At 35.6% G+C, this 14,153-nt stretch overlaps 1 protein-coding gene across 1 annotated transcript; it reads left to right on the forward strand.

The window, feature by feature from the left end:
• Positions 1-5,484: 5,484 nt before the first annotated feature.
• On the forward strand, positions 5,485-14,113 carry LOC126772680 (phenylalanine--tRNA ligase beta subunit). The gene is made up of 12 exons (XM_050493134.1): positions 5,485-5,766; positions 5,861-5,916; positions 6,018-6,172; positions 7,549-7,705; positions 8,058-8,234; positions 10,578-10,757; positions 10,913-11,088; positions 11,416-11,565; positions 11,650-11,782; positions 12,373-12,583; positions 13,289-13,441; positions 13,720-14,113. The coding sequence occupies exons 1-12, from the start codon at positions 5,709-5,711 to the stop codon at positions 13,869-13,871; spliced, it is 1,758 nt and encodes a 585-aa protein (XP_050349091.1). The 5' UTR covers positions 5,485-5,708; the 3' UTR covers positions 13,872-14,113.
• Positions 14,114-14,153: the final 40 nt, after the last annotated feature.

Here is a 14,153-nt window from a genome sequence, read left to right on the forward strand (position 1 = left end):
TTCGAGTTATTAATTTTTTAATATTTTTTTTTATTTAAAGGATGTTCAAGATTCTAAAATTCAATAAAAAAAAAATCAACGTATTTTCCCTATTTTTTTTTTGTATTTCTTGCTAGGGTACATCCTAGTTAATAATAACCAGTTATAAAACAAAAACAATCTTCAAGCATTTTTAAATTACAGATCCAAAACTGTACAACTTTTCGATTTTTAATTTTGATTCTTTAAGTTACTCGCAATTTTTTTGTAAAAATCACTATGGCTCTTATCGTGCGGATCATTTTAAAAACATCTGCGTTTCCTTAGCTATCCATCGGTACATAAAAAGTACAGTAACAATCATAAACTCAGGAGAAAATTAGATAACAAAGAGACCAGGTAGGAAATTCTAAGAAATGCTATTGTTAAGAAATTAAATCTGGATCAAAGACAAAAGGACCTCAATGCAAAGTAGTTAAAGATTATTTTTAATAGGGGTAATAGGTAAAAAAGAAGAGATAAACCAGAGCTGTTTGTGGAATACTATTATCAATTCCTTTGAATTTACCGTCATTTTTTCTAATTTCCTTTTATCTCATTTCTTTTAGGAATAAGAGTAATAAAACCTTGTCGGGGTACATAATACTCACTGTACTTGCACTGCTCGTATAGTGTGGACGCGCTTTAGTGAATATTGATCTCTTAAATTTTTGAAAAAAACCACTTCGTTTACTGGACTCTGTTTCTTACAACTTCGTGACTCGGCTAGCTAAAAGGAATTTGTGATTTGTGTTTATGATAACTTGGCGCGTAAAAAGGACTATTATGGCTGCAGAACAAAATTCTTCTCGTCGTCCGTACTCTAATGAGGAATACGCTGACATCTTATTTTGCTATGGATATTGTAACGGTGACGCCGCAGCTGCTCGTCGTGAGTATAATCGTCGATTTCCGGATCGCCGGACACCTGACAATAGTGTCTTTATTGGTGTGTATCGTCGAATTAGAGAAACTGGTCGCGTGCAAAGGAGACAATCTGATTCCGGACGCCCTCGTGTCCGTTCTCCAGATGAAGAAGATGTAATTATTCGTCATTTTCGAGAGGACCCTACAGTTTCCACCAATATTGTGGCAAACCGACTGGGCGTATCTCAATGGAGAGTCTGGTTTACTGTCCACGCGGCTGGATTGTATCCCTATCATTACACACCCGTACACGTGATTGAAGAAGGAGATCCTGCAAGACGTTTAGATTTTTGCCGATTTATGCTACACTGTGTGTGTAGTAAAAAGTGAATTAAGAAAAAGAATGCGTATTTGTATACGAAATAGGGGATCTCATTTTGAACACGAATTATGAATAATAAACAGTGTAATTTCGAAAGTATGGAGTAACTAAAAAGATTAAGTATTTTGTTTTTGATTTAAATTCAAAATTGCAATGACAGCTCTGGTTTATCTCTCCTTTTTTACCTATTACCCCTATTAAAAATAATCTTTAACTACTTTGCATTGAGGTCCTTTTGTCTTTGATCCAGATTTAATTTCTTAACAATAGCATTTCTTAGAATTTCCTACCTGGTCTCTTTGTTATCTAATTTTCTCCTGAGTTTATGATTGTTACTGTACTTTTTATGTACCGATGGATAGCTAAGGAAACGCAGATGTTTTTAAAATGATCCGCACGATAAGAGCCATAGTGATTTTTACAAAAAAATTGCGAGTAACTTAAAGAATCAAAATTAAAAATCGAAAAGTTGTACAGTTTTGGATCTGTAATTTAAAAATGCTTGAAGATTGTTTTTGTTTTATAACTGGTTATTATTAACTAGGATGTACCCTAGCAAGAAATACAAAAAAAAAATAGGGAAAATACGTTGATTTTTTTTTTATTGAATTTTAGAATCTTAAACATCCTTTAAATAAAAAAAATATTAAAAAATTAATAACTCGAAAACGATACTTTTGCATAAGCATTTTGGGGGTCATTTGATAGCTATTGTCCTGAACTATAACCCTTTAAAAGGATCGTGACATATTACCCTGTAACCCGTATAGATAATTACACCCAGACTCAGGACAAACAGACATGTTCATGCACACAAATGTCTGTCCTGGGTGGGAATCGAACCCACAACCTTCGGCGTGAAAGGCAAGTATCTACCAACCACGCCAACCGGCTCGTCATTGATTAATGTTATTGATAATTGAATAATATCACATCGGCTTCTTAATTCCAGACATTTTCTTTTTATGTAAAGATACCTTTGATTTTATACGTGCAAAAATCGACGTTTTTTTTAAAAAAAAATGTGAATCTTACAATTTTCTCGCGTTCATTAAAATTATTTTGAAATATTGAATTTGTGTCAATATTTCAAAATAAGTTAAGGAATTAATACAAAATCTTGGTTATTGTATTTTATCATTTGTTCTCATGGTTTATTTTAAGTTATTATTATTGAGTTCTTATATGGTATCGAATTATATCATTCTAATGATAAAAAATAAGCGATACTAATGTGGGGTAAAATTAAACGAAAAATCTTATAAGAATCACAATTTGGTAAAGCAACATACATTATTAGAAGGAATAAAATGAGTATTGAATTACATGAAACCAATGACTCAAGTGCAATTTCACAATTCTTTGGTAATGTAGTAAATCCAACATTTAGTATAAAAGGGTAAACATAGTTAATAAAAAACAAATAAAAATACATTTTCTACTTTAAATTTTACATTCGGAGTAAGCAAGAAAAGAAGTGAGGAAAATATACAGAAGAAGCAAACAGAATAAAGTTTTTATAAATTTAAACAAATAATAATTTAAGGCAGAAATTAATATAATTAGTTAAGTTTGATAATGACTATAGAATTATACTAAAAGTTTCACATTTGCTGTTTAATCTATGGGCTTCTTTATTTGTTTCGTTGTTTGAAGATGTTAAGGTTCAGTTATACGCATAGATTTCAGAAAGTAAAGAACATTTAATATTTCCGGTACTCGGTATTATATATCTAAACAAACTAATATATTCTTCTGTTTGTTTTATCTCTATTAGTTAAATCTAGGTAAATATTCAATATTAATCATAAAAGCATGTAAATTTACCCTTCGTAAAACATTTTACTCCGATTTGAAATAGCGACAATATTCAGTGTAGCTAGCTTATGAATTTTCCCATAATTAAGATTTTTAAGTGAAATCGGCGTTTTAGACCAAAAATAGTTTTTTTTTAAATAAAACATATCCTATTTATTATTTAATATACGTAAACCACTTTGCATCTAAAACGCTTCACTCACTCATCATAATTGTAGCTGTCTCAAATAGACGATTATATTCCTCGGTCTTCTGTATTATTTGCCTTAGTGTGTGTATGTGGTCTACGGTACTGAAGCCTTTTCGAAAGCCAGCCTGTTCCACGGGCTGGAAGTCAACGAATTTTCGGGCAAGACGATTCGTGATTACCCTCGAAAAAATTTGTAAACATGACTTAAAAGTGAAATGGGGCGGTAGTTTTTCAGAAGAGCTTTATCGCCCTTCTTGAAAAACAGAACCACCATACTTCTGCTCCATGTTTTCGGTGTTATACCATTGTGGAGGACGGAATTAAAGATGTTAGCCAGCTCTCTCAGAACTGGTGTGCCTCCTGCTTTGAGAAGCTCTGAGGTAATTCCGTCATCTCCTGGAGCCTTGTTGTTTCCAAGTTGCCCCAGAGCAATCCTAATCTCACCCAAATTGATGTCGGGAAGATCGTCTGATAGGTGGCGTGTTAGTCTGGCTCGTGGGTCATCCGCACTGTGGAACTCAGGTGGAGGTACTCGTGATGAGTATAAATCGCCATAGTACTTTTTGACTTCAGCTTGAATCTCTGGTTTTGAGGTGACGGTTGTGCCTTGTATGGTTCTGAGTTTTGTCAGGTGACAACAGGAGGTATGTGACTTTGCAAGAACCTTTGAACCCCTATTGAGTGCTATAGCATCTTCAATATTCCGGGTATTCGCTCGTCTTGTGTCACGCCTTATTAGTTTTTTAACCTTCCTGTTAAGTGCCTGATACTCAAATGACGTCATGTTCTGGTGTTCTCGTCTCCGTCCATTGCTCATTTGTCGAAAGTAATTTTGGCCTACCTCGCGGATGACACGCACCAGACCATTGGTGGCGTTGTCAATGCCCTGCCTGGTTTCCAACATGGCAAATCGGTTCTGTAGTTCCAGCTGAAAGCTTTCGCAATCAGCTTCGACCCGAGGCAGAGTTGGTCTAAGAGTCGACTTCATTAACCGCGATCGTTCTATTTTAGTGTTAATATTCAGGGTGCCTCTTACCAGGCGGTGATCACTTCCAGTGTTTACTCTGTTGATCACGGAGACATCCCTGAATATTTGGCGCTTATTGGGTAAAATGAAGTCGATCTCATTCATCGCTATGTTATATGTAATTTTGAGTTTCGCTCGAAAACACCTGCAGGTGTCATGGCGCCTGCACGTGACATCACGCCACAGTAAACGACAGTAAACGTTGTATTGTGTCTATACTCAACGAAGAACATCACTAAGTATTGCGTATTACCTAAGGTTAAAATGAATTCCAAATTTTACAAGTGGTATGCGGCCCTCTATGTAAAAATACATCAATATCAACATCTAACAAATTGTTTGTGTATGTTCCAAACAAGAAAATTGTGAGAAATAAGTGGCTTAACGCAAATATATAGAGGCAGAGATTCATAAAGATTTATTATATATTTATGATACATTTAGATTTATAGAAGTATTCGTAAATAGGTAAAATCACAAATTAAGCACTAGTGGAGCGAAATGAAATATTGTCTTAAAAATTCTTACTGGTAACAATATAAGGGCTCTTCATCTGCGAGTAATACTATATAGCTAACAAAAAAAAACCTATGATAACACTAAAGATATATAAAAACGTACTTACAAGGAAGTTTTCACATTTCGAAATTCATATGAACAAAAGTCTTTATTTGATGAAAGAAACTCTCCTAACATCAACAAATCAATCCTGGGCAAATTAGAGGAATTTGCCTTAACAAAACCTTGTTCCATCATTTACGGTTCGTGGATTTTTTATTTTCTTCACAAAACCCCGAATTAACAACGACTCAACTAATTAAATGATGCTAAATTAATTTTGAAACGCGTAAACACAACAACTGTTCAAAAGAAAGGGTTATAGATACTGATGCGTGACGTCATTTTAGAATCCTTTTAAAATAGCTTTTTCTCTAAAATAATTTATTTTTTAATTCTTTAATACTGGTGTCATGCCTATTATATTACGATATCTCATTACTCGAGATTTAAGGTTTTTTCTAATTATACAAAATTTAAGAAGTAACGTTATAGGTTTAAGTTTATTTTAAGGGAAGATATAATTCAATTTGGAAACAGTCATTCAGTAAGAGTTGACAGTGACAATGACAGTTAACATATGACAATAACCTGACACATATCTATGGATATTTCATGTTAGGTGCTGCTGCTATGCTTCCGTAGGAAGTTTATATAGGTAGCTAGTACATACATGTGTTTTTACTGTATTGAATTAAACATTTCAATTTTCATGGTAATATAAAATTTAAAAATAACCAATAAGTAATTTCTATAAGCAACTACAGATATAATTCCTATTTAATGTAATTGCAAAACTAAATATTTTGACGTAGTTATAGTTATTGCTACTGCTTTTATTATATAAAATGCCGACAATATCAGTAAAACGTGATGCACTCTTCGCTGCATTGGGGAAATCATACAGTAAGATAATCATTAACAATTTTACAAATTGCTAATTAAAATCAAAACACTATTGTTTACCAATAAATTTAAAACTCCTTTCTCTTAATTTCAGCTGATGAAGAATTCCAAGAACTATGCTTCGATTTTGGCTTGGAGCTGGATGAAGTTGTAAGTATTAAACTAAAAATATAATTAATAAACTGCTATCTGTATATATTAATCAGACATACTGCTGTTTATAGATTTTAATATGTATTGTTTAATTTTAGACTACAGAAAAACAGATGTTGATTAAGGAGCAGGGTGATAAAGCTGGTACAGGTGTGTCAGAAGAAATCTTGTATCGTATTGACATTCCTGCCAATAGATATGACTTGCTCTGTCTAGAAGGACTAGTTAATGGGATTCTAGTGTTTCAAGGGAAGTAAGTTGTAACTGACTTCAAAACTTTACAATAGAGGTGAAATATTTAAGTCCTGACTGAATTTCGACCAGTAGGCACAGGGGTCTGCAAACAGCTTCATTGTCTTTTCTGAAAAAGAGATTGACCAATGGCTTCACTTGCTTTCAAAGGCACATGCAGCATTTCATAAACCCAGATAACTTCTTAACAATTGTTAATTAAAAAACATTTTAAATGTGATTTATAGATGTGATTGACCTGATATCAACTATATCTGGATATTGTACCCAATAACACTAATTTATGTAAACTAATAGTGTAATAAATTAAAAAAAAATAAATAATGAAACTTACATATAGGTTAATTTAGGAACAATAATAGCAAATATTATAAAATCATTAAAATTAGTTAAGTTTAAGTAAATACTAATTGTTGTCTATAAAATACATTAATTTTGCAAGATGATTTATCAAACTAAATAGTTTTATAAATTACTACTATAACAATTACTATTATAACAAGTCTGAAAATTTTAAAATAGAAACTTATCTTTTTACATAAAAAATAATTTAACTGTATATTCCTGATATCGCATAATATATTTTAGTTATTTAAAAAAATACAGGCTTAAAAACAAAACCCTTTATTCATATTCATGTTATTAAATTTTGGAATCATTTTTAGGGTTCCATACCTCTAAAGGAAAAAAGGAACCCTTATAAGATCACTTTGTTTTCCACCTAATTGTCTCTCAAGATCCTCTTTCTCAGTACCGTGAAGAGGTATAAAGAAAATATTATATAAAATTGAAATTAATACTAAATAATATGTGGTATGCGTAGCTGTGAAAAAGTCAAATCTTTAAGTCTAGGCAATCAAAATATATAGCTGCTTATGTTCCATTTCCCATACATTCACGAAGAGATTCAAAACTTATAGGATACTTCCCGTTGACCTATAATCATGAAATTTTGCAAGAAGCAATATCTTGCAGCACAAGTATATATTTGTTGTTTAAAAAAAATTAAGGAAATTAATTCTTACATGTAATTAAAGGAAATACTATGAAAAGTCTAAATCTTAAAATAACCTTGTAAATATTTCAGTATTATGTGATGGTACGGAATCCTCAGCGTGCGAGTCAGACTCACACTTGCCTGGTTCTTATTTTAAACATTTGCTAGCAACTATCAAATAAAAATCACCCATAAACATCCGAAAGAAAAACAAAAAGATATAAGACAAAATTTACTATGGAGTTAATTTTTTATAAAACAAAGTACAAAGTAGTAAATGATGAAAAATTTCATTTTTGCCTTTTATTTTAACATGTATAAAACTGCTAATAGTCTTATTAATAAGGGTATATTGATTTGTTTATAACAATTTCTTTCAGAAAAGAGCCACCTGTGTATAAAACCACAAAATATGAAGACTGTTATTCACTTCATTTAACTCCAGCAACTGCCCAAATAAGACCATACGCAGTAGCAGCTGTTCTGAGAGGTGTTTCATTCACTAAAGAAAGTTATGATTCATTCATTGATTTACAGGTAGAGAATTTACTATATCATTTAAATGAAGCTCTTTACATTTTAAATTAAGCTACTTTATATATTATTTTTTTCTATTTACACTTTTGTATATTTACTGGGGTAGATCTTTTCTTATGGTTGCCTCGAAAACATCTTTACAAATTAAAAAAAAAACATCTAAGGAAATAATTATAATAACAATTATATGACTTTGAACTCTGAAAAGATATATTTAGTAATTCTTCATTCAAATATTTTTAAAAGGTATAAGCATCTGTAGCAACAACAGTAAATAAATATAATTGCTGTTCATATCAGTTTCGTTTCTGTATATTTTTTTGAGTACAAGAAGTATATCAACCTTTCACAGGATAAATTACATCAAAATATATGCAGAAAAAGAACTCTTGTAGCTATTGGAACGCATGACTTAGATACAATCCAAGGACCATTTGTTTATGATGCCCTCCCACCAAACAAGATAAAATTCAAGGCATTAAACCAGACTAAGGAAATGACAGCTTCTGAACTAATGGAATTGTATTCTGTAAGTACATCTTTGATCTACACATATAATAAATCTGTAACTGATCGCTGTCTGTACATGGGAGATATGAGTAAAACTATTACCGGTGGGAGGCTTTACCAACGCAATAGAACCCAAAACATCGTTACAATTTTTGTCTGTTTTTTGTGCGTTTGTGCACGCTAATCTTAGAAACGGCTTAACGGATTTGAATGCGGTTTTCAATAATGTGTTGTAGCTAACTTTACTTAAAATTTAATGTTTGTTTTATTTCAATCGGTTTATAAATAATAAAGTTATGACTGTCAATTTAAAGAAACACGTCGAACTTTTTTTCCATTTAATTGCTGTAATATATCTGTTCTTCCAATGTATGTTTAATTCAGATCTATATGATCAATCATATTAAATAGGGTTCAGCTTATGCTGGTATATGTCGGTCAACTCGCCCATGCGTAGATATATGTCTATCTTTCAAAGTTGACTATAGTCTTTTGAATGGTAAATATTCATGCATGCTTGCCTTTCACGCCGAAAGTTGTGGGTTCGATTCCCACCCAGGACAGATATTTGAGTGCATGAACATATCTGTTTGTCCTGTGTCTGGGTGTAATTATCTATATAAGTAGGTATTTACAAAAGAAAAATAGTATATGTAGAATATCAGTTTTCTGGTTTGGTTGATTTCCTGGGCGAAAAATGAACCAGTTATTCGGTTAGTTGATAATAAATACTTATTAAAAATACAGAAACACGTTTTAATTTTAAGGTATCGTTTGCACTCACAATAAATAAAGCACAGGAGAGACATTCAAGTATGTCGGAATAGATTCAAGGGGAGTTTTTCTCATGTATGATTCTAACTGTATGTTGCCCTGTCCAGATCCGGGTGTAAATACTGATATCCCACGAAAATAAAACTAAAAATGTATATACTGAAATATTATAAGTCTGCTCTTAGTGATTTTTTTAAGTTACACGAGTGAAACCGCGGGCACAACTAGTTATAAATAAATGTCTGAATAATATGTTATTTATACTTAATTTTTTTGAGCCGTCTGAGTAGGAGGTAAGTATGAAGGAGTAAGTGCAGGGCGGGCGGTTCAACGTTCGACGCCCTGAACGCCCTGAAAACTCGGAACTGAAACCACGGAAGCGGTAGCCCAGGGGCAAGTGATCCTGGCGGTATCGTTAGACGTTGAAAACGCCTTTAACAGCCTCCCACTCGTGACGATAAGGGAGGCACTCCGATACCAAGGGGTGCCCAGCTATCTAAGGAGACTGTTGGAGGCGTACCTCTAGGACCGGAGGGTCGTCTGGGCAGGGGGCGACGGGAAGTTGGTCCGGCGTCGGGTAGGCTACGGCGTTCCACAGGAGTCGCAACTTTGACCGTGGACCGAATGGAAATACTAGGCCTTAGGGTCTCCATATCCAAAACGAAGGCTTTCCTCTTCCACGGTTCACGGAGAGGGTATCGAGGGGGGGCCTCGAGGGTGAGTATCACCGTCCACGGAACTGTAATCAAGGTGCAGGCCCAGATGAAGTATCTGGGCTTGATCCTGAACGGGCGATGAAGCTTCAGGCAGCACTTCGTCAATTCGGTCCGAAGCTCGTCAATGCCATCGCCTTGGGCCGCCTCCTACCCAACGTGGGATCACTATGCCTGCACGAGATAGCGCGGTGGAAGGTTTCATCTTCCTGCCATGAGTGTGGCGCGCCACACGGCGTAACACACCTGGCGGTGGTTGTCGGCGGAAACATGTCCTTGCCGAGCATCATCAACGCGATGCTCGGAAGCGAAGAGTGCTGGTCGGAAATGATCTCCTTCTGTGAAAGTGTGATGTCACAGAAGGAAGCCGCGGAAAGAGGACGCCGCTGCAGACCCGCTCCGTCGAAGAAGGCCGGAGAGAAGAAAGAAGCGCTATGCGCACCTCTCCCAACGCAATAGGCTTCGCCGACGCTAGGGCGGTTCTCAGTACCCTGGGAATCCCCTAAAGAACAGAGGCCCGCATAGGCGGGCCGTCCGTCAGAGCGTCACGGTAGCATGCGCCAGCGAACTCGTGGCGCTCCTCGTTAAGACGGAAAGCGTACCGCTGGTTTTTTAGTGGGTATTCCGATGTTCAGGGCGCACTCAGCGCTTTGCACACCGTTGAGACCCACATAACTCCCTCCCCACTGTACCCAAGGGGGAAAGCGTAATGCGTTTTTCCAGCGTAAAAAAAAGTAAAAAAACGGGAAGTAAGTAAGAGTAAAGAAAATGAAAACAGAAAAAAACATTTTTCATTTACTTCTAGCTGAAGTTACTCTTGTTAAAATATTATTGGCTTTTTTTTCTTGAATACAGTTAAATATTATTATTTTCAGAGTCACGCCCAACTGAAGCAATACTTGAATATTATCAAAGATAGTCCAGTGTACCCGGTGATCAAAGATAAAAATGGAATTGTTTTGTCAATGCCACCTATTATCAATGGTGACCATTCTAAAATCACTCTTGACACAAAAAATGTATTTATTGAGTGTACAGCCACTGATCTCACTAAGGTTAGTTAAATATTTATTATAACAATATTTTTGTATTGCTTACTAAAATATATTATTTAATTTTTACTGTCACTACTTTGTTCTACATTTGGTTGTTCCTTAATAAGTAAGTGTTATTAAAATCAGATATTTAGTAATTTCATACATTAATTCAGGCAATAATTGTACTGGATACAATAGTGTGCATGTTCTCTGAATATTGCACCAACAAGTATGAAGTGCAGCAATGTAAAGTGTTCGCTCCGGATGGCACGTACGAACTATACCCACAAATGCACTATAGAGAAGAAACTATAAATGTCGATAAGGCCAACGGTTACATCGGAATTAGGTAAGTATACTCATTCATCGTATAAGAAACTTTAACTTACCTTTGAATTAATTTTGCTTTACTCTAGTGCAATAATTTTACTTTTCAAAATTGTATCTCTTATGAAGGTCTCGAATTCAATAGTACTGGACATTTTATTATTCTCATTTCCTCATTATGTCCTTGAATTTAAAAAGGTGTGCTGTTCCAGTTTTTAAGCCTATGCGTATCATAAGCGTTCGCAACGAAATAACAGTTAAGTTTTCATAGATTTAAAAAACTAAGAATCGTTGTGATATGTACCGAGAAATATAATATAATTACTGCTAACATCTGAATGTGTTCTAGCGAGAGCGGCTCGCAGCTGGCAACGTTGCTGTCGCGCATGTGTCTGTCGGCGACGTTAGCAGGCGACGCGCTGAGCGTACGCGTGCCGCCCACGCGACATGACGTCATACACGCCTGCGACCTCTACGAAGACATCGCTATCGCATATGGGTGAGTCGGGGGCGTTCCCCAATAACGATACCATGATTTGAATGGTTTCGCTCGACTACCTAAGTAACCCATGTATATGTGTAGCTACAACCGAATCCCGCGCGTGGAAGCGCGCGGCGCGTCGGCGGGCGCGCAGTGCGCGCTGAGCAAGCTGAGCGAGCAGCTGCGCCACGAGTGCGCGCGCGCCGGCTACACCGAGGCGCTCACCTTCACCCTCGTGCGTATACCGAGCCGCTTCGAGCACTTTACTACACGTTTTCGATTGTGTCGTACTCGTTTTACACTAGTGTTGAGCATCAATCCAGTCGTTAAAGACAGAAAGATGCTTTCTCTCCAGAAGGTTAAGAAAAGCTGAAATTAGGTAGATCGGTATAGTGTAGGACGCTATACCACATTGATCTACCAAATTTCAACACTCCTTAATCTTTTTAAGTCAGAACCAACCCAACCTGGAGTACTTGTTGCATTTCAGCAATCAATCAAAAACTTTTTACACTTAAATTCACTTCAAGGGTAGGCTAGACTACTCCAACATTATATTTTCTTACTAAATTATTTTTAACATGTAGTATACTAAAAACTTCATAAAAATAAAGTCTTATACATCTAAATAAGTTATTGTCCAGTTGGTCTGGTAACTTTGATAAAAAGCTGCACGTCCTAAGTCCACGGATCAGTCCCTCGGTCGAGTCGAAAAATCGCATTTAGAACACGTGAGACTTATGAATAAAGTTCCTATACTTTCTTAAATCGATTGAAATAACTACATATATCAATCTCAGTTTTAATACATTTCTTCGTTTTCAGTGCTCAAGAGATGACGTCGCCACTAAACTTGGTCTCAAAATCGAAGACGTCCCCGCGGTTCACATCTCGAACCCCAAGACACTGGAATTCCAAGTAGTACGGACAGTGCTGCTGCCGGGCCTGCTCAAGACGCTCGCGGCTAACAAGAAAATGCCGCTGCCCCTCAAACTATTTGAGATCAGCGATGTTGTGTTAAAGGATGAGACGGCGGGTACGTATGAAATACAAAAATCTTCGGGGATGGTTCAACATTTCATTTAATGAAATCGCGTTACTGTCATTAATCTTTCCAGCGTCAAAGATGTAAAGATAAGTATTGCTTTGGTCTAGGATGAGGGAAAAGTAAGACCAGTTTAATTGTATCAGAAGGAAGTACTATTACTTGGCGGTAGCGCTTTGTTCAAGGCCATCTGTGTAGATACCACCCATTCATCAAACATTGCACCGGTTTTGCAGTCCTATGGCAATTGTATGTAAATTTTGAGGCAGCATGTTTTAATTATACCATGTTTTAAATTTCCTACTTATACTATTTAGTGGCGACGTCATCTCTTGAGCACTGAAAACGAAGAAATGTATTAAAACTGAGATTGATATAGTTATTTCAATCGATTTAAGAAACTATAGGAACTTTATTCATAAGTCTCACGTGTTCTAAATGCGATTTTTCGAAATGGAAATTCATCCTAAATCGAGAATGAATTTTTGTGTTAAGTTCTGTGGGCCCTGTCGCAAATTTAGCCTTTATTAATTTACGAAACTATGGTTGCGACTAAAAGGGGAGTAGGCTTTTCAAAAAAATCGTAAAACGTTCAAGAATGGTCAGGTGGTGTCTAAGATAGGAATATAGGAAGAACTATCCTAGTTTTTTTTTTCTAAATCTTTAGTTAAAATTAAATATGTATGATTGTGACAGAGACGGGTGGTCGAAACGAGCGTCGTGTGTGCGCGGTGTACTGCGGTCGCGCGGCCGGATTTCAGTTTGTGCACGGCTTGCTGGACCGCGTGTGTGCCATGCTGCGCCTGCCGTGGCATCAGGAACTCGGATACTATCTCCAGCAGTGCGAGGGTAAGTGTGGGTTGGTTGATACACATGTAGCAAAATTTCAATGAAATTAGATACATGCAAGTTTTCGCAAGATGTTTTCCTTTAATACCGAGCACGAGATGAATAATAAACACAAATTAAGCGCATGAAAACTCAGTGGTGCTTGATCATCGGTTAAGATTCACCATTCTAACTTCTGGGCCATCTCAACTCTGTTATAGTTAAATTATGATATTTAGTTTAGACCCACTGGTGTTCAAATGTTATATGTTGATGCTAACCAAAAATTTCAATTGCAGATCCTGCATATTTCCCAGGACGTTGTGCTGAAGTGATATTCCAGGGCCGAGTAATCGGAAAAATAGGAGTAATTCATCCAAACGTTTTAACTGCTTTTGAGCTAACTAATCCATGTTCCGCAGTGGAAATCAACATTGAACCATTTGTATGAAATTATATATAATGCAATGATTATTATTCATCTTAGATTGCTTTTTGTGACACATTTTGTAAATTAATGTCAATATATTAGTGTCATCAGCATTGTTTGTTTCTGGACTGTTTGCTCTGATAAGATTAATCCTGTTTAAATATAAAAGTAATACACAGTAAAATACATTGAAATGTATAATACATAAATGATTTTATAAGCAAACAAAAAGCCTTTTTTATTAAATGTTTAACGAATGTTCATTTTCGACTTATTATTTTCCCATTTAAACTTCTCGCATTT

Source organism: Nymphalis io, chromosome 13 (genome assembly GCF_905147045.1).
Source record: "Nymphalis io chromosome 13, ilAglIoxx1.1, whole genome shotgun sequence".
In the NCBI taxonomy this organism is placed as follows: domain Eukaryota; kingdom Metazoa; phylum Arthropoda; class Insecta; order Lepidoptera; family Nymphalidae; genus Nymphalis; species Nymphalis io.

Coding starts and splice junctions, on each gene's coding strand:
- LOC126772680 (XM_050493134.1), top strand. CDS start 5,709: ATGCCGACAATATCAGTAAAACGTGATGCACTCTTCGCTGCATTGGGG. Junction 7,706..8,057: donor ATTCATTCATTGATTTACAG/GTAGAGAATTTA, acceptor AACCTTTCACAG/GATAAATTACATCAAAATAT. Junction 12,584..13,288: donor GTTAAAGGATGAGACGGCGG/GTACGTATGAAA, acceptor TGATTGTGACAG/AGACGGGTGGTCGAAACGAG.